The sequence below is a fragment of the Mustela nigripes genome, chromosome 7, assembly GCF_022355385.1.
Source record: "Mustela nigripes isolate SB6536 chromosome 7, MUSNIG.SB6536, whole genome shotgun sequence".
Classification (NCBI taxonomy): domain Eukaryota; kingdom Metazoa; phylum Chordata; class Mammalia; order Carnivora; family Mustelidae; genus Mustela; species Mustela nigripes.
The window spans coordinates 124,479,267-124,506,281 of record NC_081563.1 but is presented as its reverse complement, the minus strand read 5'-3'; the positions used below and the strand labels follow the sequence as shown (position 1 = coordinate 124,506,281).

The following is a 27,015-nucleotide window of genomic DNA, read 5'->3' as shown; positions in this document are numbered from 1 at the left end:
CACAGACTGCCCTGCATCTGCCAGGACTGAGTTCTTTGCGTGAGTGAAAGGGAGATGCTGTGCACCCTGAGGAAGAAAAGATAGCAATGGCCCCAGACATCTCATTGATTTTGATCAATGGAACGATTAGTACCGCTAATCTCTGCTTCTCCAAGTGCAGCTCCCCGACTCTGCATCACCTGGAAAACTTGTTAGAAAGGCAGCGCGTGGGGGGCGCCTGGGTGGCTCAGTGGGTTAAGCCACTGCCTTCAGCTCAGGTCATGATCTCAGGGTCCTGGGATAGAGTCCCACATTGGGCTCTCTGCTCAGCAGGGAGCCTGCTTCCTCCTCTCTGCCTGCTTGTGATCTCTGTCAAATAAATAAATAAAATCTTAAAAAAAAAAAAAAAAGAAAGAAAGAAAGAAAGAAAGGCAGCGCGTGGAGCCCCACCTGAGAGCCTTCCAGACCAAAGTCTGCATCGTAACTGGATCCCAGTGCGATTCAGGAGGCTCCGGGAAGTACTTTATTGGACCCTGAGTGGTGGTCACCTCCGAGGAAAATGGGGGTGGACGGACGGTCTGCATTTTAATCCGTCCACTTCTGCATCACTTGAATTTCAGGCCGAGGCTTTTACATTTTAAACAGAGACAAAAAGGTATTCAAAGCATCTTAGGAGACGATTCCCTTTATTAAAGGGGAGATATAAGATGCAAATAAATACTAAGTATCTCAAACATCACACAGACGCTCTGTACCTAAACCTAGGTCCGCATCGCTTCCCACGACGTCCACCCACCCCACTCCTCCCCCGGGGAGCCTGGCCTGCCTCCCACCCCCAGCAACAACCTGGAGCTGAGAGCACCTCTGTCCCATTCGGAATGCTTCACGACCCGGGAGAGCGCTGCTCAGGGCCATGCCCTGTGCCTCCAGCCTCGTGCGTGCGGGTCCAGCCCAGGCTCCAACCCTCGGCGGCGGCCTCCCGCTCCCTGAGGGCCGCACACCGGTGTCCCAACCATACAAGTATCCACACGCCCTGGTTCCCTGTGACAGCATCTCCATCAACAAACCACCCCCACCCTGAAATGGGACTTAAAACAAGACCGAGTTCCTATTGCTCCTGAGTCTGTGCTCAGGCGGGCAGTTCTTCTGGACTGAGCCAGATCCGGGCAGGCTGGATGGCTCAGGATGGCCCGGCTCGCGCGACCAGACTCATTAAAGCAGCTGGTCATTCCCGCCTCTCTCGGCAGGCTCTCCCACAATCCCTCGCGGGGCACTGAGGAGGTTCCCATTGGCCAGAATAAGTCACGTGACCTCCCCACGCGGGCGTGGCTTCCAGGAGTAGCTGTCCTTTCGTGGTCGTTACGGGAGCCCTCTCTGCAGACTCTGTGCCTCGGACCCTCTCTCCTTCGCTTCCAGGCCGTGTTGGCCACCGTCCGGGTCTTCTCAGAACGCTCAGCTTTGCCATCCTAGCTGAACTCCACCCTTCCCTCCTGCTATCGTCCCCCCGTACTCCCTCCCTGAACTCGGGTGCTAGGCATCAGCGCACCTACCTCCGTCTTCCTTGTCACCCTGGCCTAGGAAACACTGGGCCCTGGATCATCCCGGATGACCCACGTTCCTGAGGCCAGCCACGGGCTGCAGAACCCACTGGAGCATTCCGTGCCCCCGTACTCTCAGTCAAACCGCAGAGGGGCTGTCAGCGCCGGTTCTGGCAACCAGTACCCCTGCCCCTGTGGATTCTACCTCCTGGTCCCCATGGTGGCCAGACGCTGCAGCCAGCCTTCTCACTCAAGCCTCCCTTTCCTCTTAGCAGGCGGCCTGGCGCCCAGGCCACTCATTATTCCTCTGCGTTCTCTCTTAAAAGCCTCTCTTAACTTCTGGCATGTTGTGCATGGGTGCTGGCTGGCTTATAGCTTGTCCATCCTCTCTAGAATCTAAACCCTGTGAGAATAAGGTTGTTTGGGAGAATCTCGGGGTTAATTCTTGTATCCTCAGCACCAGAACGATGCCAGGTACAGAGGGACCCTGAGAACAGCTCCAGTGCAGAGTTCACTGGAGGTGGCAAGTTAACGGGTTTGCAGTTAACAGGTGCACAGGAAAGAGCCTCAGGACAAGCCATGGGCTGTGGTGGGAGAGGCACCCAGGAGCAGGCACTGGCGGAAAGCCCCTGGTGGGTTGTAGGCGAGCTCACTGAGGTGCAACCACCCATCACCTGCCTAGGAATCACCCCTGGGAGCCTCTGATCAACTCCAGGGTGCAAGGTCTGGAGGGCAGGTTGTCCCAGAGACTTGCTGTGTCTGACTTTAATGTAGGTGTTCTACAGACTGAGTTCCCTGTGAACTCTTGGGATAAAGATCCCCAGTTCCCCACCCTCACTAGAGTCACGCATCAATGCTGATAGCCCTGCAGGAACAGAGATAGAGCCTGGGCCCTGCATGTCCCCAGAGGGCTGGGGGTGGGGGACAGAGGACAGAAGTCTAGGCCAGGAAATCAGCAAAGGCACAGGGCCATGTGGCAGCTGTGTCCTAGCCATGAACTGACGGGAGCGTCTGGCTCAGCCACAGGATCTCCAGGAAGGAGAGTGAAGCCCTCGTCCCTGGTCTCATTCCCAGGCCTTGGCTCTGGAGCAGGAACCAGCACTCAACCAGGCTCAAATGGGGCACAACTGTGTGTGACTGGGTCGAGGGCCACTTGGGGAGGGCTGTGCCACACTGACAGGACCCAGTGTGCAACTTCAGCTGGGCAGGGTTGTGTCAGATTTGAACCCTGGTGTCCTACCTCCCAGTCCTCTATAGAGGGGGGTCCCCAGCAAGAGGATCTGTCCCCAAGTCTCCCTTAGAAATCAGAGGCACTGCAGCAAGAGTCTAGAAATGGGTCCCAGGCAGGTACCCATCCTGTGATGGACTGAGACCTCAGCCCCCGAATGGTTGCGTGCCAAATCCCATGAACTCTACTGCTGAACATCTCACTCCCTAGGCCAGACCTTGTCAAACCTGGCACCCATTCGGCTTCAATCCCCAGCTTCCAGCCAAGTGCCAGGTCAGCCCACGGCACCATGATCCGGGTGGACCGCAGCGCAGGCTCTGACTGCTGCCATGGCCTTGGCAAGCTGAGGCCACTATGGCCAGAAGTTCTGCTCGGCTGCTGGTCCCTCCTTGTTTACCGGTCTCACCTGGCGGCTGGGCTCATGGCAGGCCAGGTCCACCAGCCTTAGTAAGGCCAAACAGGGTCCTGATGCACGTTTCCCTCCCCGCTAACAGCCAAGAATCCTCGGAGCTTTGAGACGGCCATTGGGTGCACATGAAACTGCCTGCAGCACCCCGGGCTGCCGGGGGAAGGCATCCAGAGACCGAGACCTGGACTGTACAGACAAGGCTGTGCTCTAAGGAGGAAGGCCCAGGTCTCCATATCCCTAAGGCCCCAAGGACAGTCACCAGGGTGTCAACCCCTGACCAAGAAGCCACAAGCAGGGGACAGGAGAAAAGTGGAGTCTACAAGAGCATATGGAAAAAGGGAATTTTATTTTTTTCAAGAAAACGTACTAACAGGTTGAGGGAAGGAGCACACTGGCCACTCCCCTGTTCTAAGCAGGGGTCTGAGATGAGGCCAGACCTGACCAGGGCTTGAGAGGAGCTAATGGGACTCCCTGCGGCTCTGGGGAGAGGACCAGGCAGGCCCAGGGGTGGGACTTTGTTCCGTTAGCACCAGGAACCGCCTGCGCCCATCACTGGACTCAGAGGACAGCGGGAGGCCCCGCTCTGCCTCCACCTGAGCAGTCTGGGGAGGGGCTGGTGGCAGAAGGCTCCCTGCAGGTGGTCATCTGAGTGTGATGCTCAGACTCACAGACCAACCTCGGTCCCCCCAGCCCCCTGTAAACATAAGAATGAACTCGTAACCACCAAGCCCCTCAGGACAAGATGAGGGTCCGAGACGTGTGGCTGGGCTTCAAGCGTCCCAGGAGCTGCCGGGCTTTCTCTTGCATGAAGAGCTGGTCCCTGGTCCCCCCGCAGGCCACTGTCTTCCAGGCGCTGGTCATCTGGGAGGAGGCAAGAAAGTTACCATCCAGGCAAGGGCAGCACTCCCCCAGCAAACGCTGTGAGCATGGCCAGGAGGAGAGGGGAGCGTTTCTACGACACTCCTCCCTTTTGAAGCCACAAGCCTTCTTGCGCTCCCTCCACCTTCCCAGCAGCCCTGGAGAAGCTGCTCCTGTTTCTGGGCTTCCTCAGATGTAGAGCAAGGAGGCTGGACCAGGCGACATGGCCGTGCCCATGTGGCACCAGCCTCCTCATGGGGAAATATTACAGCCAAGCAGGCTGGTGGGAAGGAGCAGCAAGAAATTCAGACCGACAGACAGTGAGGTGTGAGCAGCCAGGGCAGCCCCTAACCCTGAAGACAGACACAGGCTAAGCAACTAAATACAGAGACAGTAATTAATTACAGTAAGACCACGCCATGTAAGAGGGGCTCGTGGGGGGGATGCTTTCCAGCACATGGGCTCCCTCCTCGAGGGAGTGGTGTCCAGACAGAGATCTGAAGCGTCTGCTAATCAGGCGAACAGAGCCTGAGAAGGGCATTCAGGCAGAGGCAACAGCCCGTGCCCAGTCCCCACAGGTAACACCACGCTGGTGGCTGGCACTCACAGGGGCAGGTGTTGGGAAGTGGCTTCGGGGCTTCGGGGCTGCCACCGGCTTCTCAGGCTTCGCCTGCAGGAAGCCCTCGTTGAGGAGGCTGGTGTCCTCTTTGATGCCCGGCACCATGAAGCTGGAAGAGCTTGACAGGACATTTGTCGGCTGAAATGAAAACGGAGGCAGACTCACTCTTCTGCCACAGGCGTGGTGGGAAAGAAGGAAACCAGTCGCAGCCCAGCAGCTGCACCTCCGGCCTACTGGATCTTGGGTGGACATGGACTTCTCTGTCAAGTGCCTGTTTCAGAGCCTGGCACCTAAGAGATGCCCAGTAATGCCAGTCCCTTTTCCATGGAGCTGGGTCAGCGCCCCCAGCCTCTGGCAAGTCCAGCTTCTCCTGGGACCAGAAATCTCCACAAGCAGCCACAGATGCCAGCATCAACCGGCACACACAGAGCTGCACAAAGTACATACAGCCCGGCCAGCCTCCCAGTTCTGCTCGACCTTTATTCTCCTAATAGTATGCGGGGCTCAGTGCTCTGATAGGCAAGAACCTGAGGCTTGGGACAACTAAGAGATCCCAGAGAGCATGGGCTAGTGTCGGAACTCCACCAGGCTCACCCCACCCCAAATCCCATGTTCTAAACTACTTAACCACACACCTTTATTGTTTGGCAAATATTTTATGTGCCCAAGACAAGGCCTGTTGCAGGTCTGGCTGCACGGTACTAAGTCCCCAGCCTCGTGGGGCTCCCTGCCCAGTGCTTCTCTGCAGCAGTCCTAAGTCCCCAGATCTGCAGGATCTTATCAGGCAATCCTTTGTCTCTCCCCCCTTTCCCCCACTCCTCTGGCTGCCTCCCACTGGCTGAGGCACCCCCCTGCCAGCTGCACGAGATCCACAGTGTGGCATGCTTTCTGAGCACAGGCTCTGTGTTGACAACAGCACCCTTCCCAAGCTCAGCCTGGAACCGACAGCATCCTTCCCAGGGCTGATGTGGCCCAACCACCTGCCTGTGCTTCACTGAGGCACGTCACCAACCCTCTCCACATCACCCCAATAAGTAGAGTATGAGAGAAGGTGCTGGGGACCCAGATTCATGGTTTTCAAACATGTTCTAGCAATGCAACTCTGGCAACGCAATAAACCCTTCTGTGAAAGACATGTGCAGAGCTGCCCCGACTGGAAAGCCCCACTTTTTCCATCAACCCCTTATGGCTGAGCCTGACACCCAGAGCCCAGACACCAAGAAGCACCAGGCAGGTCTACTGCCAGGGTCCCCTCATAGCTTAAGTGTTCTAAAAGCAGAGGGCCTCCAGGAAGACTCCCTTCTCCCTGCAGCAGAGGAGCCTTCTGCAGTTCTGGGCAGGGGGAGCAGGTAAAGGGGCGGCTTCTCTCTGACCCCTTACCAAGGACAGCACCTTGGGCAGCGTGGACATCACCAGCTTCACGTCCTCATCCACAATGTCAAGAGCCAGGGACTTGCGGACCTTCTTGATGGGGCTCCGCCGCAGCTAGGGGTAGGGAGGAGGGAGATAGAGCAGACGTTTGGGACTCCCCTGAGTCACCAGCAGCAATTTGGAGACACTTGCCCCAACACCCTGGTCCCACACCACACCCTGATGCAGTGGGGCCTTCAAGCCAGGTCCCCAGCTGTCAAGGATTGGGGTGGGGGTTGCAGATAGACCAGGAGAACTTGGCACCATCACAGACTCCATGCCCAGGGCAGACCATCCTGCCCTAGGCAACCACAGGGAGCTGAGACACAAACACCTCCACCCAGAGACCCATCCGTCATCCCCAAATGGACCATGCACAGCTCCCAGACCTCTACCACGCCAAACACACCCCTAAACAGGCCCCAAAGAGAGTCATCCAAGTTACACCTCAAATACTCACCTGCAGATGAGAAACAAAGACACTTAAAACCGAGGGATATAGGCCTGTTACAGGAACACCCAGCCCCACACCTGCGCCTCTCAGCAGCAGGCCAGGGGTCAGCTCTGGGACTAACTAACTCAACCCCCAACCCAGCAGTATGCTCATATTGTACCACCAAGGCTCAGAACCACCATCTGACATGGAGAAGCCAGGGAGGACCCTGGGTCAAGTTCTCTAAACCCATGTACCCAGGGACCCCTGCTCCATGGGCCCCTCCCAGACTGACTGCCCACCTCCCCCACACACCTGTCTGGCACATTCCCATCTTCCCACCTCTCCCCAGAAGAAAGCATCTGCAAAAAAAGGGGGACACGGAATCCATCTACTTTTAGGAAACCACACATGTGATGTAGCAGGGGTGTGGCTTCTGGGCCGGCTTGGGACAACCCCAGCCCTGCCCTCTGCACCCAGGTGTCCCTGACCTGTGTCCCCGCCAGCTCTCTACCTCACCTGAAGCAAATGTCCCCCACCTGGCTCACACAGCCCAGATGCATGGCTGAAGTCGTTTGAGGATGTCCCTTTAAATCCTCTCTTTGTGCCCCTTTCTACTTACTCCCTTACTGCCATGTGCGTCGGAGGGTCACTGCTGTGTTTGCCTAGTATCTGCCTCTGCCCCCTAAACTCCAGGAGGAAGTGACCATGTCTGGGTCTGTGTCACCATCTTATCCACTGCACCCAGCCCAGAGCCTACTTTAGAAGGTCCAAACACAATGCTGCTTAAGGGCCTAACTCAGAGGAAGTAAAGGGAGGGTTGCGAGCACCAGGAGCCCGCTTCGGTGGGTTTTGCATGGGCTGCAGCTCCACCCCCTCTGCACGATCTCCCCCTCCGCATGGCTCCGCCTCCCCCGGCCCAGTCTGCCCAGCCTGGCAGGAAGGGGATCTCCAGCCCCACTGGCCACTCACCCCAGCCTTCCTCTTCTGCTTCTCAGGCCTCGCCTCGTCCTCAATGATGAGCTCGATGCCGGCCTCTGAGCGCAGCACCTCTTTCAAGTCCTCCTCCAGGTGCGGGGTCTGGGGCTGAGGGTGGGGTGGGGCAGCCCAGGTGAGGCTCCACAGCCGGGCTCTAGGAGCCCGCCACACCCCGGCCGTCCTAGGCAGTGCAGGAAGGAGGCCTGGCGCCAGGATGCAGACCTCACGCTCAGTCCCGCCTTGCAGGACAGACCAGCAGACACTGACCTCAACTCACTGAGGGCTGTCATGAGCCAGGAGTATTCCCACATCACCACAGCGACCCTCACACAACCCCGTGCAACAGCTGCCATCTTCCACAGGGGAGAAATGGGAGGCTCAGAGAGAGCAAGCGCCTGGCCCAAGGCCCAAGGTCAGAGAGCTGTGGGGTCAGAACCTGCACACGTTCGAGTGCTAACCCCCTCCCTCTTGGTTCCACACTAATGGGGACTCTTGGTTCCATTTCCCACTCTATGGGTCTGTGGAGTTCCAGGAGACCTCTCTGGCCTCAGGGGTAGTGGACAGCAACCCAGCAAAGACACTCAAAAAGCCCCTACAGGCTTTAAATTCAGTTGCCAAGGCCAGATGTGCGCTCTCACCATTGCCTGGAAAGCACACCAGTGTCTCAGTGTCTGCGACCCATATCCCCACCTGAACTAGAGAGAGCAGCGCTAACTAGTGCTTCACTGGGCTCAGGAACCCCATTAGCTCATCAGCTCTGTCCCAGGGCCAGCGAGACCACAGCCAAGAGAACCCCACACTGTGGCAGCAATGGCAGGAGGAGAGACACACCACAGACCCGGTTTACAGGCCAAATGCCTCTTGACAACCTTTCTCTCACCTTCAAGTCATTTCTAGAACTCCTGCCTCTGTTTCAGAAAGCCCACTGTGCCAGCTCTGTTTCCACCGGGGAGAGCATGAGCATCCCACTGCGAGGAGTGGGGAGAAGGGCAGTCTGCCCACTGTTGGAAGCCGCCTCCTCACTGGCCCCTCAGGCCCCCCCACAAGGAGGCTTTCCCGTGTGTGAGAGAAAGCACCAGCCGCTGGTCAAAGGCTTCAGTGTGCGGAGCCTTCAGCCACTGCCTCCGAGCCAGGCCTTCTCCATTACAGCCCCTGCCCATCTGCCCCCTGGCACGGACAGCGCACCGGAAGCGCTGAGCTCTCCGGGCACCAGCGTGTCATGTCGCCCCCCGACCCACCACACGGAGCTTCAGCAGGATGCCACTGCATCTCAGCACCAGCCAGTGCCCACCCAGCACGTCGCAGGTACTCAGGAAAGGTCTGTTGAATTGGCGCCTCGGCCTCGGATCCCCCACTTATAAAATGGCATGTTTGCAACTCCTCAGAGCTGTCGGGAGAGTCCCGTGAGGTCTCAGAGGGGAAGGGCTGTGTGAGCTGTGCACGGCATGGCTCCGCGGGTCCGAGGGAGCCCACGTGCACACCCGCCCGGCTGCACCACGTACCAGGGGCTTTAGTGGTCCGTACTTCTCCAGGGCATTCTTGAACGGGGTTGGCGTGTGGGGCGTGTTGTCCATGGAGTACTTCTGGTCTGGGGTTACAAACCTGTCAGGCAGAGGAGCCAGAGCGATGGGCTAGGCGACAGATACCAGCCACTCTGCCACAGGGTGCCCAGGACTCCCACCGACCCTCCACCTGACCTCTGGCCTCTGCAGCAAGGAGGAAACCCCGGGCATATGGTCTCTACCCATGGCACTTCCCTTCCCATCTTTATACACCTGAGGGTCGCCATCGGGCGCTTAGAGGAGGGGCCAGCCTCAGAAAAGGGAAAGAACAGGACATAGACTAAGAGGGCCCTGGAGCCCCAGCCAGGTGGCAGAATGTTTGAGGATGTTGTTAAGTCGTTAGCTGATCGATGACGGGTCTTCATAAACGAGGTAGGCCCACAGCCACACTGCAGGCACAGCAAGAGAAGGGTAGGGGAGCAAGGAGAGACTCCAGGAAGACCAAGTCCCTTCCCCAAGCTCTCTCCAGACAGCATGTGCCACAGGGCGAGCATGTGGCAGCAGCTTTAAGGGAAGACATGTGATGCGAGATGGTGAGGCCAACACATGTACTTAGCATACCGGAGTCCCCTCATAATGACCGCAGCGGGGACACAAACTGGGGAGGGAAAACTTTAGCAGACAGAAACCTGGAAAGGGTCTGGTCCATAAGCAGAGATACTAAAAAGCTTCTATCTGACTGTGATGGGGAAGCCTGCTGGGGAAGGCCCAGAAGGGCACCCCCCCCCCCCCCCCCCCCCCACACACACACTGCAAGCTGGCTGTGGGCAAACCAGCTCTCCAGCTACACAAGGCCGGCATGACCTCTATCATCTCGAAGTACCATCACAGCTGACTCCCAAGCCTTAATGGGGCTGTCGGAGGATGTGAGAAACACCCAGGTAGTCAGGAACTTGGGAGCAAAGGCCAAGGTGGACACAGCTACTGGGACCCCACTCCGGCCTCCTCCGCTGGCCTGGCAGCATTCCACAGGGGATAAAGGCTGGAACAACAGCAAACCATTCTTCATTTCCTTTCTCGGGATTGAGATTAGACAGGGATCCACTCAATCTCTTCCCAAATTCTTGTTATCTCCCACAAAGGACACAGAGAGGCCTCCCCGCCCCCAGTAAAGATGAAGAATGACAGATAAGTACTGGTCAAATGTAAACATCTCATGGTTCGAACTGTAGCTCAAAGGAATAGGAATCAGAGTCTCAGGACCTCTCTAATTCACAGTATCTGCAAGAACTAAGAATACACGCGTGTTAGAACATCAAGGGAGGCCAACTTGAGAAGGAAAGACAAAAGACTGCTTGAGATGAAAAAACTGCAACTTGGGGTGCCTGGGTGGCTCAGTGGGTTGAAGCCTCTGCCTTTGGCTCAGGTCATGATCCCCAGGGTCCTGGGATCAAACCCCACATTGGGCTCTCTGCTCAGCAGGGGGTCTGCTTCCCTTCCTCTCTCTGCCTACTTGTGATCTCTCTCTGTCAAATAAATAAATAAAATCTAAAAACAAAAACAAAAGCAAGAAAACCCTGCAACTCTGTAAGCTGGAGGGCTCAGCAGGTGGGAAAGTACAGGAGCAAACTGGAGAATCAGAAGACAGTCCCACAGCATTCTTGCGGAGTTCGAGTGGCTTAGGACAATGAACAGGAAGATGAAGATGGACAGAGACAAAGCAACCGGCGAGACTGTGTAGGGAGGACCTAAAGATAGAAGGCAAAGGGGCAGATCACCAGAGGGAAAAAAAAAAGTGTATTTTCTTAGCTCAAAGTTTGCATTCTAAGGTTGAAAATCAGGGTGGTGGGAGTTAATAAAGAAGCAGCACATCTATAGCTAGTTTAGCAAATTTCAGGAATTAACTAAAAAACAAACCAACCAACAAACAAAACCATAAGGATCCAGAAAGAAAAGATTTGCTACAAAGGAGTAACAGCGGGTTAGGTATCAGATTTCTCCACAACATAAATGCCTAAGAAACAGAACCCACGGTTTGGAGTCACAGCTATTCTCCCTCAAGACTTCTACGTTCAGCTCCTGTTGGTGAAAAAATGTAGACAGACAGCCCAGGCATTGGATGGCAGAGACCCCACACCCTCCTCATTCATAGTCTCCTCCGGGAAGAAAACTCAAAAAAGCACTCCATCTAACCCAGAGAAGAATCAAATTTTAAAACCAGGAAGGTCTATGCTTTATGAACCAAGTAAAATCTTAACAGCTCGATGTGGCCCATCCCCACAGACACACAGGTCTGGTGACCTAACTTCTCCCAACCATGCTCTACACCCAGCTGGCTCCAAACTTTGTGGCCTTCTTTTAGTTCTTTATAACACAAAAAAGCACCTTTCTGTCCTTTGCGTTTGCAGTTCGATCTGCCTAGAGTTCCTTTTTCTCAAGATTCTGCAGAGCTCTCCCTTTCTGAAGGGCCATCCCTGATGTTCTAAGTTAGAAGCTCCTTGCCGTTACTCTGTGTTCACCCCAAGGCCTATATAACTCCCCTCACGGTTTCTAGCACCATGAGAAATACACACTGAGTGTGTTTTGTTTCTTGTTAATGAGCCTCCCTTTCAATAAACCATAACTTCTACAGGGGGAGGGATAAAATGGGGAAGGTGGGATATAAAATCAGTGGGAACGTCCAATCTGGAATAAAGCCCAAATAACTGTTGCCTACTAAGACCTGCATATGCCCAAAAGAATTTCTGGAAGAGGAAGGAGGAAAACCAAAACAGTTTTTTTGTGACAAGAATCTGGATTTAAAGATGAAGCAGCAAGATCTCCACTCCACTTTGGGCCCAAGTGGGACATCAGGGCCAGATTTCCTCTCCTGCCTCAAACAATGAAGCAACAACACACTGTGGAGGATAGGACAGGCTTCAAGACCCTGGGCAAAAGGCGGCTGAGGAAAGGGACCCAAGAGACGGAGATAGAAAAGGATGGCTCGTGGGCACGGCACAGGGAGGGAAGTGCAGGCGGAGCCTGGCATGACCTGGAATGGAAGAGACAAGGTCAAGTGCTCGGGGAGACCACAGCAGCTCAAGTTTGCATGGCACAGCGTAACCAGAGAAGAGAGAGTTGCATAGGAGGGAACCTCAGACATCTGCAGATGGGCCAGAGTACCCCCGGGGCGCTAACTGGTACAAACACATGAGGAGGCCACCTGAGATCAGGGGAGAATGATGCAGAAACACCAGAGGGAAGAGTACTTCATGCTCACACAGGGCTGGAAACAGTGCTTAGTCCCACTGACCAGACTACAAATCCTCAACACTCACAAGCTAAAGGGTAGAGCACAGGAGGGTCCTGAACTCACCACTGCTGTGGTCCCGCCTGATAAATCTTAAAAACAAGATCCAAAGGATCAAATTATTTCTAAGTAATTCAACTGTATCCCAAAACAAGGCTCTAAAAAAAAGTCTGAGAATACAAAAATATATAGCACTTAGCAAAAGTGGAATTCACAATGTCTGGCATCCAACCAGATGTCACCAGGCATACACAGAGAAGCAAAGCAGGAGCTAAATATCCAAGCAAAACCCACAATGAAAAGAAAAGCCCATCTATTGAAACTGACCTGAAACTGATACAGAAGCTGAAATCAGCAGACAAGGATAGTAAGACATTTGTTATCATTGTATTTCATATGTTCGGCAGCCAAGTTGAGATGGAGGATATTTTACAAGATCTGTTAATATCTGGAGACAGAAACCACAATGCCTAAGATGAAAACACACACCAGATGGGATTACCAGGGACCGGATGCCGCAGAGGGAAAGATTAGTCACTTGAAGACAGGGCACTAGAAACCATCCAAAACTAACCAGAGAGAAAGAAGAGTGAAAACAAGAGTAATAACATCAGTAAGCTGTGGGACAGCTCCATGTGATGGAATATGTAATTGTGGAGTCTGTAAAAAGGGCTGCAGGGTGGAAGGCCCAGAAAGACTATTTGAAGATGTAAGGGCTGAAGTGTTTCCAAATTTAATGAAAACCCAAAGATCCAAAAAGCTCAGAGAATACCAAGTATAAGAAACAAAAAACAATCGATCATGGCACACCATAATCAGCTTGTTCGAATCCAGTAATAAAACAGTACAGGACAGATGACAGGTGAGCAACATCCCTAAAGCTCGAAGAAAAAACCCGTCCGGGCAACTGGGTGGCTCAGTTGGTTAAGTGTCTGCCTTTGGCTCGGGTCATGATCCCAGGAACCCTGGGATCGAACCCCACATTGGGCTCCCTGCTCGTCAGGGAGTCTGCTTCTTCCACTCTGTATGCCCTTCTCCGCTTTTTTGTGCTCTCGCTCTCTCACTCTCTCTCTCTCAAAATAAAATCTTTAAAAAAAAGGACAAACCTGTCAATCATGAGTTCTATACCCAGCAAAACTACCTTTCAAACACTAAGGCGACTTTTCAAATACAAACTTTCCAGATTCACCAGCAGGGCTCAAACTAGTGTTAAAGATGACATTCAGAGAGAAGGAGCATATTACCAGCTGAAAACACGAATCTATAGAAGAATGAGACCAGTGGAAATGCTTCTTCATGTGAAAAAACCCAGAAAGGCCAGAGCAGCAGCAGATGAGGAACAGGGATGAGAAGGAAAAGGAGCAAGAACCATCGATGCCTTTTGTGGTGACAGCATATCCGCTTAAAAGCTGAGATCTGAAAAACTCTGGCTTGAAGAGAGACTGTTCCTCATGCCACATTATCTGTTAAACTCTAGGTCAACTGTTGAGAGACCGATTTCTGATCAGGGGATTCATAAAGCTTTCCTAAAATTATGTATCATTACAAGAGCTAACACTTCGGAGCTGATTCCTGAATTAAACAGGTTACTCAGGAAATAACAAGGCAACACTCTCCTGCAGCAAAGGCAACAGGCAGAAGCACAGTTAAGCCACTGTCTTGACCTCAGGATGACGCAGGACGCGCACTCCCATGAAAGCACTTCCGTAAAAGCAGACAGGCACGTGCCCTGTACAGGTGAGACACGGAGCTTCGGAAGGTCACAGCCGGAACTGTTCCTGACTGAGCACCACAGAGACACAGGGACAACCAGGCCACTTCCGTCCTGCATGCTAAGGTTGCTCAAACCCAGTGGGTTTGCACTTGAAACACAAAATGGGGGGATTTTTTCATGGCTACTTGGACTCGAGTTCTGAGATTAGAAACCATCTAATTAAAACAGAAGATGAAGAACAGCAAAGATGAAGCTCCAGACAATCCTGAAAAAAACAAAGGGCTGTGGTGGCCAGAAGGAGGCTGCTGTCTTGAAACAGTCCCAGGTGTTTTTCCAAAGGAAATCCCAGTCCTAGCTTGGGAAGGGGGTGAAGCCCAAACTCCTGGGCCAGCAGGGGTGGGTGGGCACAGCACACTCACGCTGCATGTTTCTGGTGCAGAGGCGTCTTATCCCGGTGCAGGGGCGTGGTGACCACCACCTTCTGGCTGCACACCGGGGTGGACGTCAATGAGGGGCTCTCCAGCTCCAGTGTGTCCTGTTTGTTCCAGAAGTTCAGAAACTGCCAGGGAAGAGGAAACAAGACAAAGTGACAACCTGCAGAGGTGGGGTGAGACACCGGACAGCCCCTGTCCCCACCCCACCCCCAATATGGCTGCTCTGTGACAGGGGTCTCCCTCCTGACCTGGAAGCACTCCCCGACCAGGCACTAGAAAATGAAGACCAGGATAGGTGGACAGGACCCACCAGCTAGGTTCACGTAGACCTGTGGAATTGTCACTGCCCCCAGCCCTGGCTTTTGTGAGGTCGGGGAGGGCCATCCCCCATGCCCACGCTCACAGCACTGCCAACCGTGTGGTCAGGGCGAAGAAAGCTGGCAGTCTTCAGAGCAACTCTTTTCAGAAGACTAGCCCTCACCCAACCTGAGGACAGGGACAGTGACAATGGTGCTGGTGACGTGAACATGTAGAACAACTCCTCACACCAGGGCTAAGCATTCACACCAAGAATTCCATGTAGTTTTCACAGATCTTCTGCGATGTAGATGCCATTACAACATCCCAATTTACAGATAAGAAAGCTGAGGCTAAAGAGGTAAAGGTTCTTGTGATGAGTGCTAGAGACAGGACACAAATCCACACCTGAGCCAAGTCTGTGGCACTACCCTCCCCCTCTGCCCTGAAGGTGCCCCAGCAGCCCAGGGCCACGAGCAGACCTTGGGTCCACAGCCCTGGGCAGAGTCCCCGTCACCCCGGGCTGTTTGTTGGGCAGCTCAGGGCTCACCGTCCTCCTTCTCTCATCAGCTGGGCTTATTTGGGGCCTGCTATGGGCTGAATGGTGTGGTGTCCTCCCAAATTCCTATGTAGAAGCCCTGACCCACAGGACCTCAGAACATGAATGTATTTGGAGACAAGAGACTTCAAAGAGATGATTAAGGTAAAATGAAGTCATAAGGATGGGCTCTCCCCCAACATAGCTGGCGTCCTCAGAAGAATCTATGAGAAGCAGGTTAAGATATTATAAGAGAAAGGAGATCAGAACACAGATGCACACACAAAGGGAGTCCATGTGAAGACACAGAGAAGACAGCCAGCCATCTACAACCATGAGAGACTCCGAAAAAAACTGAACTTGCCCACACTTAATCTCAGCTTCCAGAGCTATGAGATTAATTTCTGAAGTTTAAGCCTCCTGGTCGGTGGTACTTTACTGTGGCACCTCTAACAACTAATACAAGGCCTCTGGCAGAAAAATACCACTAATCACCCCCGACACAGGCCTGGCCTCAATCCTTGCACAGATGATGGGAGTAGCTTCCTAAAACATGCCTCCTCTGGGCCTCTCTCTCTCCCACATCCTCAGGGAAAGGGGCAGACGTAGTGAGACCCCCAGCCTCCACCCACCATCTTCTGGTCCAGGGATGTGGAAACTCCAGGGTCTGCCTCTCAACCGCCCCTCCATTCCACCTCCCAGAGACTGCCACCCCGCTGGCCCCCAGGGCACCACACAGCACTTGTTTACACCTATAGCCCTCCAAAGCCCCTGCCTCCTCGCCCTGGCTCTGGACTTCACACCGAGTCTCCCTCATCTCCATGCCTGTGTTCAGGCTGACAAAACCCAGCTCAAACATCTCTCGGAAGCTCTGAATGCCTCCCCGACATGGAGGGAAGACAGGGTCCCACCTCAGCTCCCCCTAATAGAACTTTCATTACAAACAGGTCAGTACCCAGGACATAACAAGCTCCCATCAACCACAGCACCTTCCATACTACCTTCTGCTCAAGGAATTGCAAGCCTGCCCCCAGCACTCGCTACCCTCATCAAGGGCAGGGATAGGTCACCCTCGCCGTAGCACCCCAAGGCTGGCGAGTCTGCTATGAGCATATATGCAAAATGAGACTCCTGTAACAAATACTGAGTCCCTTCTCCTCTTTGCCCAGTTACCACCTACTATTTCCAGCTAAGCAATCCCTCCTCCTCATGGAAGCCTTCCAGAGGACACCTTCCCCCCTTGATGCCCTCATAGCTCTGTAAGACTAAGACAGCAGGTGTCACATTCATTTGTAGCTTTTCTTATTAGCTGGTTTTCCCACCAGAGCATAAGCTTCTCAAAGGCAGAGCCAGGCCCAGTTTTGCTCCCCTCTATGCCCCCAGCACCTAGCACAGGGCCTCACACACAGCAGACGCTCAGGGAAGCCTTGCTGAATGACGTGTGCCGGCATCCAGGCCCTGTATTGGGCACTGGGGGTGTACACCGAACCCAGCGAGCGGTCGGGGTGGGGTCCACACACCTGGGAGGGCGAAAAGGGCAGGGTCTTGACAGGTGTGCTCTTGGGGGTGAGGCTGTTACAGGAGTCCAGGAACGACAGGCTGGCGCTGTTCTCCGTGACAGGGGACAGGGCGACACGCCTCTTCTTCTGCCGCTTGAGCACCGAAGGCGGCGTGCCGATGCCCAAGCCCCCCACTTCAGTGCTGGGGGAGATGGGGATCAGCTCACCCCGACTGCTCCGGCTCAGGTCTGAGATGGTGTGGCCGTCCAGGCGGTACTCGGTCACACTGGGCACCAGGGCAGCAGGCTGGCGGAGCGGCAGCACTTGCTGCTGCCGTGATGGGGATGGCTGCACAGGGCTGTTGCTGCTGCTACCCTCTGCGGACGGCTCCTCGGGCAGGTCAAATTTACTCAGGTCACACCAAGCATCAGGGTCCTGCCCAGAGAGGGGGGGGGTCAGGAATAACTGCATCACCCAGCTTTCCCAGCAGATACAAGATTCACTCATTTAAGGACAATATACAAGCATCAGGCAGGAGCCCACAGCCCAGGAGTCATCACCACGAGCGTTTTCCTGCATTTCCTTGAGGCTTCTTCTACATCCATATCTCTATCTGCAAACATAGCTGAGGTCACATTGCTCATACGGCTGCTTGCTGTTATTTTTAAAAAGCAATACTTAAGACAGACAAAAAGCACAAAGAAAACTCAAGACACCCATCAAGGAGCCTGGGAAATAAAACCTAACCCACTGACGCCCCAGGTCCGGCTCCCCTAGCTCCCACCCTCTGCCTGAACTCAGTATTTACTGTCCTCACACATGGCTCTCAGTTTACCACTTACATGCGTCCCTCGAGGACAGCTGGGAGTCTGTGTTTTTAGCCTTAGAAAAAAATCATTTCTATATACTGCTTTTTATCCATTTAAAGTTATACTACTAATAATAGTGCTTAATTCTATTACCTACGAGTTGGATGTTTACTATTAATAAATATCAGTTATATGAAAATTTTCCAACTTTTGTAACACATTTTATGACTGCGAAATATTCAATCATATGAATATATTAGTTACTTAACTATCCCCCTCTTCTGCTGGGACATTGTTTATTCCCTTAGTTTTTTGGTTTTTTTTAATATTTTATTTATTTATTTGACAGAGAGGTCACAAGTAGGCAGAGATGCAGGCAGAGAGAGACAGAGAAGCAGGCTCCCTGCTGAGCAGAGAGCCCAACGCGGGGCTCGATCCCAGGACCCCGGGATCATGACCTGAGCTGAAGGCAGAGGCTTTAACCCACTGAGCCACCCAGGCGCCCAATTCCCTTAGTTTTTAAAAATTAAAAATAACATCTTCGTGAACATCTTGGATACAAATCTTCTCCTAGAAGTGAAGTCTTAGGCCCAAGGCTGTGAGGCCAGGTTTACGGGTCCTGATCTGCATGGCCACACTCCTGGAGAATGGGCTCCGCTGTGCTCCACGCACCTGTCAATCACAGAGGCCTCCTGGGCCACTTCACCTAAACCGTCTCCAATGCCACAAGAACCTGCCAGACAAGCGTTACCTTCTTCCTTCCCAGGCCAGAGATGGTGCAATCTACCCAAAGTCACTTAAGTTTCTGGGAGCATTTCTGAGTCATACCCAGGTCTTCCTTCCTTTGCCCAATAAATTACAACCAAGCCGCAAGGCTGCTAGAGAGAGAAGCTTCTGCCTTGGTCCCTGGAGATCTGGCCCTGAGTAGGCCCAGATCCCCCTGATGCCTGCTGGTCCTTGGGACTCGCAAGAGCATGGGCAGTTCATCCCCAAGGGTGGACACCAGCTCAGGGCAGTACTGACTTTGGGCCCACACTTCAAACAGCAAACCCCAGCCTCAAGGAGGCCCCAGACTGATCCTACAAGCACCGTCTGCAGGAACAGACGGCAGTGTTTCCACAAACGCGGTAACAGAGCGTGGATATTATTAGGTGGCAGGTAAGGAGCCTGGCCTGTGGTGGGCGTTCACATGTCAGCTGCTGGTTACTAATTAAGCATTCGACTGGGCATACAGTGGCCGCTCAAAGCACCTGAGCTCCGCCTGCCCCTCTCTGGGTCCATCAAGTAGAAGAGCCAGAACAGTGTGAGGATGAAGGCAGGTAACACCATGAGAGGCCAACGGGGCCAGGCACAGAGTGTGTCCTGCATTCATCTAACTCTCCCCTTAGGGCCCAAACAAGGGACTGCCCCTGGCATCCAGGAGCTATTTATTGAACGTATTGAGAAACCAATCAGACCTGCTTCTTGGGCCACTCTGAAATTTCCTGGAGTGGAGGGGACACCATAGCTAGATGCTGTAGCCGGGACCAGTCCCAAACTCTGGAACAAGAGGTGGTTAAGATAGCCAAGACCTGGATGCCTGGGTGGCTCAGTGGGTTGAGCTGCTGCCTTCGGCTCAGGTCATGATCTCAGGGTCCTGGGATCGAGTCCCGCATCGGGCTCTCTGCTCAGCAGGGAGCCTGCTTCCCTCTCTCTCTCTCTGCCTGCCTCTCCATCTACTTGTGATTTCTCTCTGTCAAATAAATAAATAAAATCTTAAAAAAAAAAAAAAAGATAGCCAAGACCTGTTAAGACTTGGCTGAGTAAGAAGACTGAGCTTACTCTGTGTGACCACGGGGACACTACTTAACCCCCCCGAACCTCAGTCTCATCTAGAAAACACAAAGAACATACCTCATAGGATACTGTGTGGATTATACACGAACCCAGAGCCTGGCACTTAGATGCTCGACAAACAGTGTCGTTATTCACTGAGCTGTCCTTGGCGAGGTTCAATCCACAGCTAAGGCGGCCTCCAGCAGGGTTACTGGAGTTACCAGAACCAACTCTGCACACCAAACCCCACCCACTTGGCACACCCAACCCCGCCCTACATCCAATGGGGCAAGCACTAGGCTCTTCCCTGCGGTGTTCTGGGCCTCAAACACCCTCCCCTCATCACCCTTGAGGTCTCAGGACAGTGCCACCTCCTCTGGGGAGCCCTCCCACCCCATGTGCACTGTGGCACATGAGGGCAGGGACCGCATGGCCACCCTCTGTGTCCCCAGGCCCTGGATCCCAGCTGGGCACTCTGCGTCAGCCCAGGAGACAGTCATGGGATGACGGAGTGAACAGAAGGATGCCTGCCCATCAGAGAAGCACTCCTGGTTGGCAGGTGCTCTATGCCCACTGTGAAGTGCCATGACCAACATTACCGACTCGATCAAGTCCAGGGCTTCCGAGAGGCTGGACCCTACGGCAGGGATGATGAGGTTTGCAGCCTCCACCACCCACTTATAGGGCAGGCTAATTTCTGGCGAGGAGCCGTCCTGGTCTTCACGCTTCGGGAAGTCCTCCAAGGGCTCCGGCGTCCGCACTCCATCCAGGTGTGCAGGAACAGCTCCCTGCTCTGTCGAGGCGGTGGCTGCCGTGGCCTCCTCCTCACTGCTTTCCTCTTCCTTCACGGCAGGAAGCACGGGGGGCCAGCTGGTCACATTTCCCTGTTGGACACGAGGGCACGGGGTTCTTATTATGAGATGGACGCTGTGTAGTACTCTAGGGAAAAACACACAACCTGGGGCGGCTGGCTGGCTCAGTCTTAGAGCAAGCGACTCTATCTCGGGGTCCTAAGTTCGAGCCTCACATCAGGCACAGAGGTTATTCAACATTAAAAATTTAAAGAAAATAGGGGCACCTGGGTGGCTCAGTGGGTTAAAGCTTCTGCCTTCAGCTCAGGTCATGATCCCAGAGGCCTGGGATCGAGCCCCACATCGGGCTCTCTGCTCAGTGGGGAGCCTGCTTCCTCCTCTCTCTCTCTGCCTGCCTCTCTGCCTACTTGTGATCTGTCTGTCAAATAAATAAATAAAAATCTTAAAAAAATTTTTTTTTTAATTTAAAGAAAATAAAATTAAAATGTACAACCTGATCTAATAGGGAAACTAGGATGAATCTAAATTGAGAGACAGATGGGAAGCCAGGTGGCTCAGTCAGTAAAGCGTCCGACTCTTGATCTCAGCTCACATCTTGATTTCAGGGTTGTTCACAGTTCAGGCCCCACGCTGGGCTCCACACTAGGAATGGAGTCACTTATACATAAACAAGTAAAAAGAGAAAGACAGACAGACAGAAGGAAAGACGGACCGCAAAATAACTGGCATTAGCCTATACTTCTAAGATATCAGCATCACGAAAGGCTAAGAAAGGTTAAGGAACTATTCAGATAAAATAGACAAGAGATATGATAACTAAGTCTACTTCTAGACTGTATCGTGGGCAGGAAAATGGAATGGACTGTAGATTTGTTCGAAGCCCTGAATCAGGATTTAAAATCCCTGAACTGAACAAAAACATACATATGAGTATGTAAGCCAAGGTCCTTATTCTTAGGAAACACAGACTCAGTGTTATGGGATAGAGAAGCAAATGGCTCAGATAAAATAGTGGTACCTGTATACAGAAAAATAAAGCAAATCAGGCAAATGTTAAACACTAACAAATCTAGAGACGCCTAGCTGGCTCAGTCAGTAGAGCACGCAACTCTTGATCTCAGGATTTTGAGTCTGAATCCCACATCGGGTGCAGAGTTAACTAAAAACATTTTTTTTTTAATCCTTAAAAAAAAAAAACAACTAATGAATCTAGTAAAGAGTATTATGGGAGTTCTTTGTACTATTCTTGTAACTTTTCTGTATGCTTAATATCATTTCAAAATAAATGTTTGGAAAATGAGTGTATACTAATTTTGTGACCAAAAAAAAAGATGAAAATCATTTGAGGCATTAGCTCTCCTGGCAGAACCCTGAAACTAAGGTTGACATGTTAACCTTACATATCCCAGTGTAGCCTTGAGAAGAGCACATGTGATCAACAAGGCTTCTCAAGGGCAAGGAGCGTGATCCCACATCCCTGAGGAGGGCCAAACGGCATCAGGAAGAGTTATGCAGGCTCTGGATTCAGCCAGAGCTTGGCCATTTTAGCTGGCCCACCTTGAGCAAGCTGTGTGGCCTGTGTGTGCATCAGCTCTCTTGCCTGTAAAATGAGGACCCTGAGGAGGTCAGCAGCGAGGCCAGCAGCACCCAGCATGCACCGTGGCTATTACTGCTATCACTGTCAAGTGAACAGGATGGAAATGGTTTGTGATCCAGGCAAAGGAAGTAAAGGATTAGATAAGAATAGATTTGATTGAAAACTTGTAACTGCAACGATTAGAGAAAGGGGAAGAATGCCATAAACGCTACTGAAGGTTCTGAATGTGGGAATCCCACTTCAGAAACAGCTGTGTTGAAAAATGGCTTGGTGATTTTATTTAAAATTCGGAATACACTTACCATATGACCCAACAATCCCAAACCTAGATGTTTACCCAAGAGACATGAAAACTTATGTTCACACAAAATCTTGAACGCAGATGCCTATAGCAGCTTTCTTTGGGAACAAGCTAGAAACGATGACCCTCAGCTGGTAAACAGATAAAGAATGGTACTTCCAGACCAACAGACTGTCACTCAGCAGTACAGAGGAACAAATCACTGACAGTCGCAGTCACATGGGTGAATCGTAATACATTAATAGCTAAGCGGAAGAGAACAGTCACAGCAGAGTAGGGACTGTGTGATTCCGTTGACGCAACATCCTTTTGAAGGTAAAACTACAGAGACAGAAAACAGAGAAGCAGCTGCCAGGGGCTGAGTGCTTGGGAACTTCAGGGGGTGTTGGAAATGTCCTCCAGCTTGATTGAGGTGTGGGTTATATTTGTCAAAACGTACAGAACTATCTACTAAAAGGTGCATTTACTGTCTATAAATTACACCTTTATAAAGTGAAGGGATGAGAAAGATCTGAGTTTCCCAAGCTAGGAAAAAGGAGTTACCATATGATACAGGGTAATATCCTAAATACATAAATAAAAGTTTATGAATGACCAAAACAAACAAACAAACAATTAATTTGGGTAAAGGAAAATCAATAAGCTAAAGAAAAATGGTAAACCTCACAAGTAAAAGAAATCAAACCCAAATGATAGTCTGTTGTTGCTCATAAAATTGGCAAAGTTTTTTTGTTTTGTTTTTAATGAGAGGGAGAGAGAATCCTAAGCAGGTTCCACATCCAGTGCGGAGCCCCGAACCAATTCAGGCCTCGATCTCACGACTCCGAGAGCATGACCTGAGCAGAAACCAAGAGTCAGATGCTTTACCAACTGAGCCACCCAAGCATCCTGGCAAAGATATTTTCAATACAGTCACAGCCAGTCACAACAACAGTGTGGGGAAACAGGCAGTGCCATATGCTGCCAACAGGACAAAATGGTACCAACACTCGAGTGGCGATTTGGTGATGCTTATAAAAATTTCATGTGTCCGTACCATTTGACCTAATCATGCCACATCTATAAGAACTAACCCACATTAATAAGTACATGCACAAAGAATAGGAACAATGATGTTCCCTGCAGCGTCTTAACAGAAATGGTGACAAACGTTCATCAGCAGGTCATGAAAAGACAACAGATTCAAGAATGGTGTAAAGCTCTGTATGCACAAAATGACATGGAAAGATTTCAGAAGAAACTGTATGGCAGTAAGTTATCATAATCTCATTTTCAACATATTGCCCTTAATTAGAAATGTTGGCAAACACATTAAACAATATATTGGTTCTCTCTGGCAGTTGAGATTAGCAGGCTGTCTTCTGTAATACTCAGTTCTGTAAAGTTTCTAACTCTTTTTTTTTTTTTTTTTAAAGATTTTATTTATTTATCAGAGAGAGAGGGGGGGGAGAGAGCGAGCACAGGCAGACAGAATGGCAGGCAGAGGCAGAGAGAGAAGCAGGCTCCCTGCTGAGCAAGGAGCCCGATGCGGGACTCTATCCCACGCTGGGATCATGACCTAAGCCAAAGACAGCTGCTTAACCAACTGAGCCACCCAGGCGTCCCAAGTTTCTAACTCTTTACAGGGATCCTGCATTGCTTTTGAAGTATGGGGACAAGAACTACAATTGCAAGCCTGACTGGTGAGTGGGGAGAACAGGAGCTGGTCCCATAGACACATTAATAGGCAAACCTTTTCTGGCAGACAATCTAGCAAAACATATTAGAAATTTTTCAAGAAGGCTCAGTTGGTTAAGCAACTGCCTTCTGCTCAGGTCATGATCCCAGAGTCCTGGCATCAAGTCCCACGTTGGGCTCCCAGCTCTGCGAGGAGTCTGCTTCCCCTTCTGACCTCCTTGTCTCTCATGCTCTCTCTCAATCTCTCTCTCAAGTAAATAAATAAAATCTTAAAAAAAAAAAAAAAAAAAAGAAAGTTTTTCAAGAAATGTGTCTCAATCCATCTCCAGGAATTCCTAAAGAAATAACGAGCCCATGCACAGTGATTTAAGTTACAAGGATGGTCGTTGAAGTTTTGTTTCTAATTTTATTTATTTATTTTTAAAAGATGTTATTTATTTGATGGAGAAAGAGATAGCAAGAGAGGGAATGCAAGCAGCAGAGGGAGAGGGAGAAGCAGGCTTCCTACCTAGCAGGAAGCCCGTGGCTCAATCCCAGGACCCTGGGATCATGACCTGAGCTGAAGGCAGATGCTTAACCATCTGAGCCACGCAGGCGCCCCTGGCTTTGTTCCTAATTTTTAAAATTAGATATAACCATAATTACATAAACAGCACAAGAGAACCATGAAAACGATGCTGGAGATGAAATGCGGCTGAAAACAATACCCTCACTGATCCCCGGGGCTCATTCTGGCCCTGCACGGCCAGCGCTCCAGAAGAAAAGTGCCAGAGGCAAAAGTGAAGTCAAAACACTAACTTTCAGCCCAGGATTTTCAGAGACCGAAGAAGGTCTGCCCACTTCCCCTCCATCCTAAAAAGTGACTATGTCTGCTGATGATGCCCATGGTTTCTCTTTGTGGAACGTATGCTTCTTCTTCAACCAGAAGTAAAAGGCTTGAAAATATGTTACTTAGATACTCAACAAAGTATGAGAAGCAGACTCTGCTGGTTAGGGGATGTGTGGGGAACCCAGACTAGAAGAAGACAATTTACTTTCTGTTCAAGATCTTTCTCTACTGTTTGTTATTCTACAGAAGCATTCATACCAGCGAATCAAGAGATACTCTCTCAAGTTGAAAAATTGAGAACCAGAAGCAAGAATGTGATGCAATGCCACAGCAGAGAGTCACAGCCCTGGAGGGGATGCGGGTCCTAGTGAGCCAGTAAGAATAGGGAAGGGGGAGCGTGAAGAAAGCTTAGTCACTAGTTCACAATCCCAGAAGAGACTAGAACACAGCACAGGGGGAGTACGTTACCTCCCATGACTCAGCATTGTCCAATCCTCATTCTTTGACACATTTCCTTCAAATCCTTTTTATTTTTATTTTTTTTAAAGATTTTATTTATCTATTTGATAGACAGAGATTACAAGTAGTCAGAGAGGCAGGCAGGGAGAAAGAGGAGGAAGCAGGCTCCCTGCAGAGCAGAGAGCCCGATGTGGGGCTCAATCCCAGGACCCTGGGATCATGACCTGAGCCGTAGATAGAGGCTTTAACCCACTGAGCCAACCAGGCACCCCCCTCCTTTTTTTTTTTTAAAGACTTTTTTTTAAGTATCCTTTTTGAGAAAAAGAGAGAGCATAAGCAGGGGAAGAAGTAGGCAGAGGGAGAAGCAGGCTCCCTGCTGATCAAGGAGCCCAAAGCGGGACTCAATCCCAGGACCCTGAGATCATGACCAGACCTAAAGGCAGATGCTTAACCCACTGAGCCATCCAGGCGCCCCCAAATCTTTTTAAGTTTATTTATTTACTTTTGTAATCCCTATACCCAATGTGGGGGTGAACTCACAACCCTTACATCAAGAGTCACAAGCTCTTCTGACTGAGCCAGCCAGGTACCCCAAATCTTTATTTGTAAAGAATAAATCACTGGGGTGCCTGGGTGGCTCAGTGGGTTAAGCATCTGCCTTTGGCTCAGGGCATGATCTTAGGGTCCTGAGATTGAGTCCCAACGTCAGACTCCCTGCTCAGTGGGGTGACTGCTTCTCCCTCTCCCCCTGCCTCTACCCTCTGTTTATACTCCATCAAGTAAATAAATAAAATCTAAAAAAAAAAAAAAGAAGAATAAATCATTAGAAAAAATAGTTTTGAAATTTCAATAAAAAGTTTGCTCTGGGGGTGCCTGGGTGGCTCAGCAGGGAGCCTACTCCCCCCCCCCCCCACCGTCCTCTGCCTGCCTCTCTGCTTACTTATGATCTCTCTCTGTCAAATAAATAAATAAAATCTTAAAAAAAAAAAAAAAATTTGCTCCGGAGTATGGGGTGGGAAATGCTAACACCTGCATACTGTGTTTCGTTTTTACAATTGTAAACCTAATACCATATAACTTCTTTGTATGATTTTCTAGAAAACTGTGTGAAATTATAGACAGAAAACAGACGAGGGATGCCTGGGATGAGGGAAATGCGCTGATGAAAAGGAAGACAAGGGAACATGGCAGGTGATGGAAAGGTCTGTATCTCGATGTGGTTTGGTAGTTATCGGACAGTATATTTTTTGTCACGACTCAGAACTGTACACTAAATGCCATGGATTTTACTCTAAGTGAATTAGACCTCAATAAATAAATTATATTTTCTTCAATTGCCAACCTGCTTTAAGTATGAAAAGCCTAGAAAGGGCGACAGGTAGAAAGGAAGCTGTTGCTAAGGACAGAGGAGGCTTAGGACCTCTTCAACCCAACCCTCCATTTTATATGTCAGCTTGTTCTGTCGTCCTTCACCTGCGGGCAGACAAGTGTCAGGTCTGTGCAGAGTTATGGGACAAGGAAGGGCCCTGGTGAGGGAGATGCAGCCCACAGGAGACCCGGTGGCAGGAAGTCATGAACAGCCGTGGCGAAGATGAAAAGCCAAGAACAGGTGTTAAATGAGATGGGCGGGGCTAAATACGGAACCCAAAGCTGGGCACTGGGGCTGAGCGGCCTCAGCAAGCCGTCTCACCTGCTCCTCCACGGGGCGGGCACTCTGGCAGTCCTTGTCCTCGAGCTCCAACAGCAAGTACACAGGGGGCTTGCAGTCTTTGGACTCACTCAGGAAGCCACCTGTGTCCACCTTCCTTTTGATGGTGGAGTTCCAGTGATTCTTCACAGCATTGTCTGTCCTGCGGGGACCAAGAGGGGACCTTTCAACTCAGAAGTGCCACGAGCCATGTCACGGACCTCCCTGAGTGGAGTTCCCGCTCCCGTAAATGAGGTCAACCCAATGACTCCACGGTCTCTTTTTTTAAATAGGTTCCATGCCC

At 51.3% G+C, this 27,015-nt stretch overlaps 1 protein-coding gene across 2 annotated transcripts in view; it reads right to left on the bottom strand.

Annotated features, from left to right (window-relative positions):
- Positions 1–3,481: 3,481 nt before the first annotated feature.
- The window catches only part of MYBL2 (MYB proto-oncogene like 2), a 35,838-nt gene continuing 12,304 nt past the window's right edge, over positions 3,482–27,015 (bottom strand). Inside the window, exons 6-14 of one of the 2 annotated variants that reach the window (XM_059407044.1) lie at positions 26,715–26,874; positions 19,949–20,233; positions 16,747–17,160; positions 14,377–14,516; positions 8,955–9,054; positions 7,447–7,560; positions 6,024–6,116; positions 4,620–4,769; positions 3,482–4,015 (exon numbers count right to left, since the gene is read on the bottom strand). In XM_059407044.1, the coding sequence (XP_059263027.1) occupies positions 3,887–4,015; positions 4,620–4,769; positions 6,024–6,116; positions 7,447–7,560; positions 8,955–9,054; positions 14,377–14,516; positions 16,747–17,160; positions 19,949–20,233; positions 26,715–26,874 (1,585 nt within the window). In that variant the 3' untranslated portion in view covers positions 3,482–3,886. Of the gene's footprint in view, positions 4,016–4,619; positions 4,770–6,011; positions 6,117–7,446; positions 7,561–8,954; positions 9,055–14,376; positions 14,517–16,746; positions 17,161–19,948; positions 20,234–26,714; positions 26,875–27,015 lie in introns of both variants that reach the window. The other variant, XM_059407043.1, reaches the window with a different exon arrangement.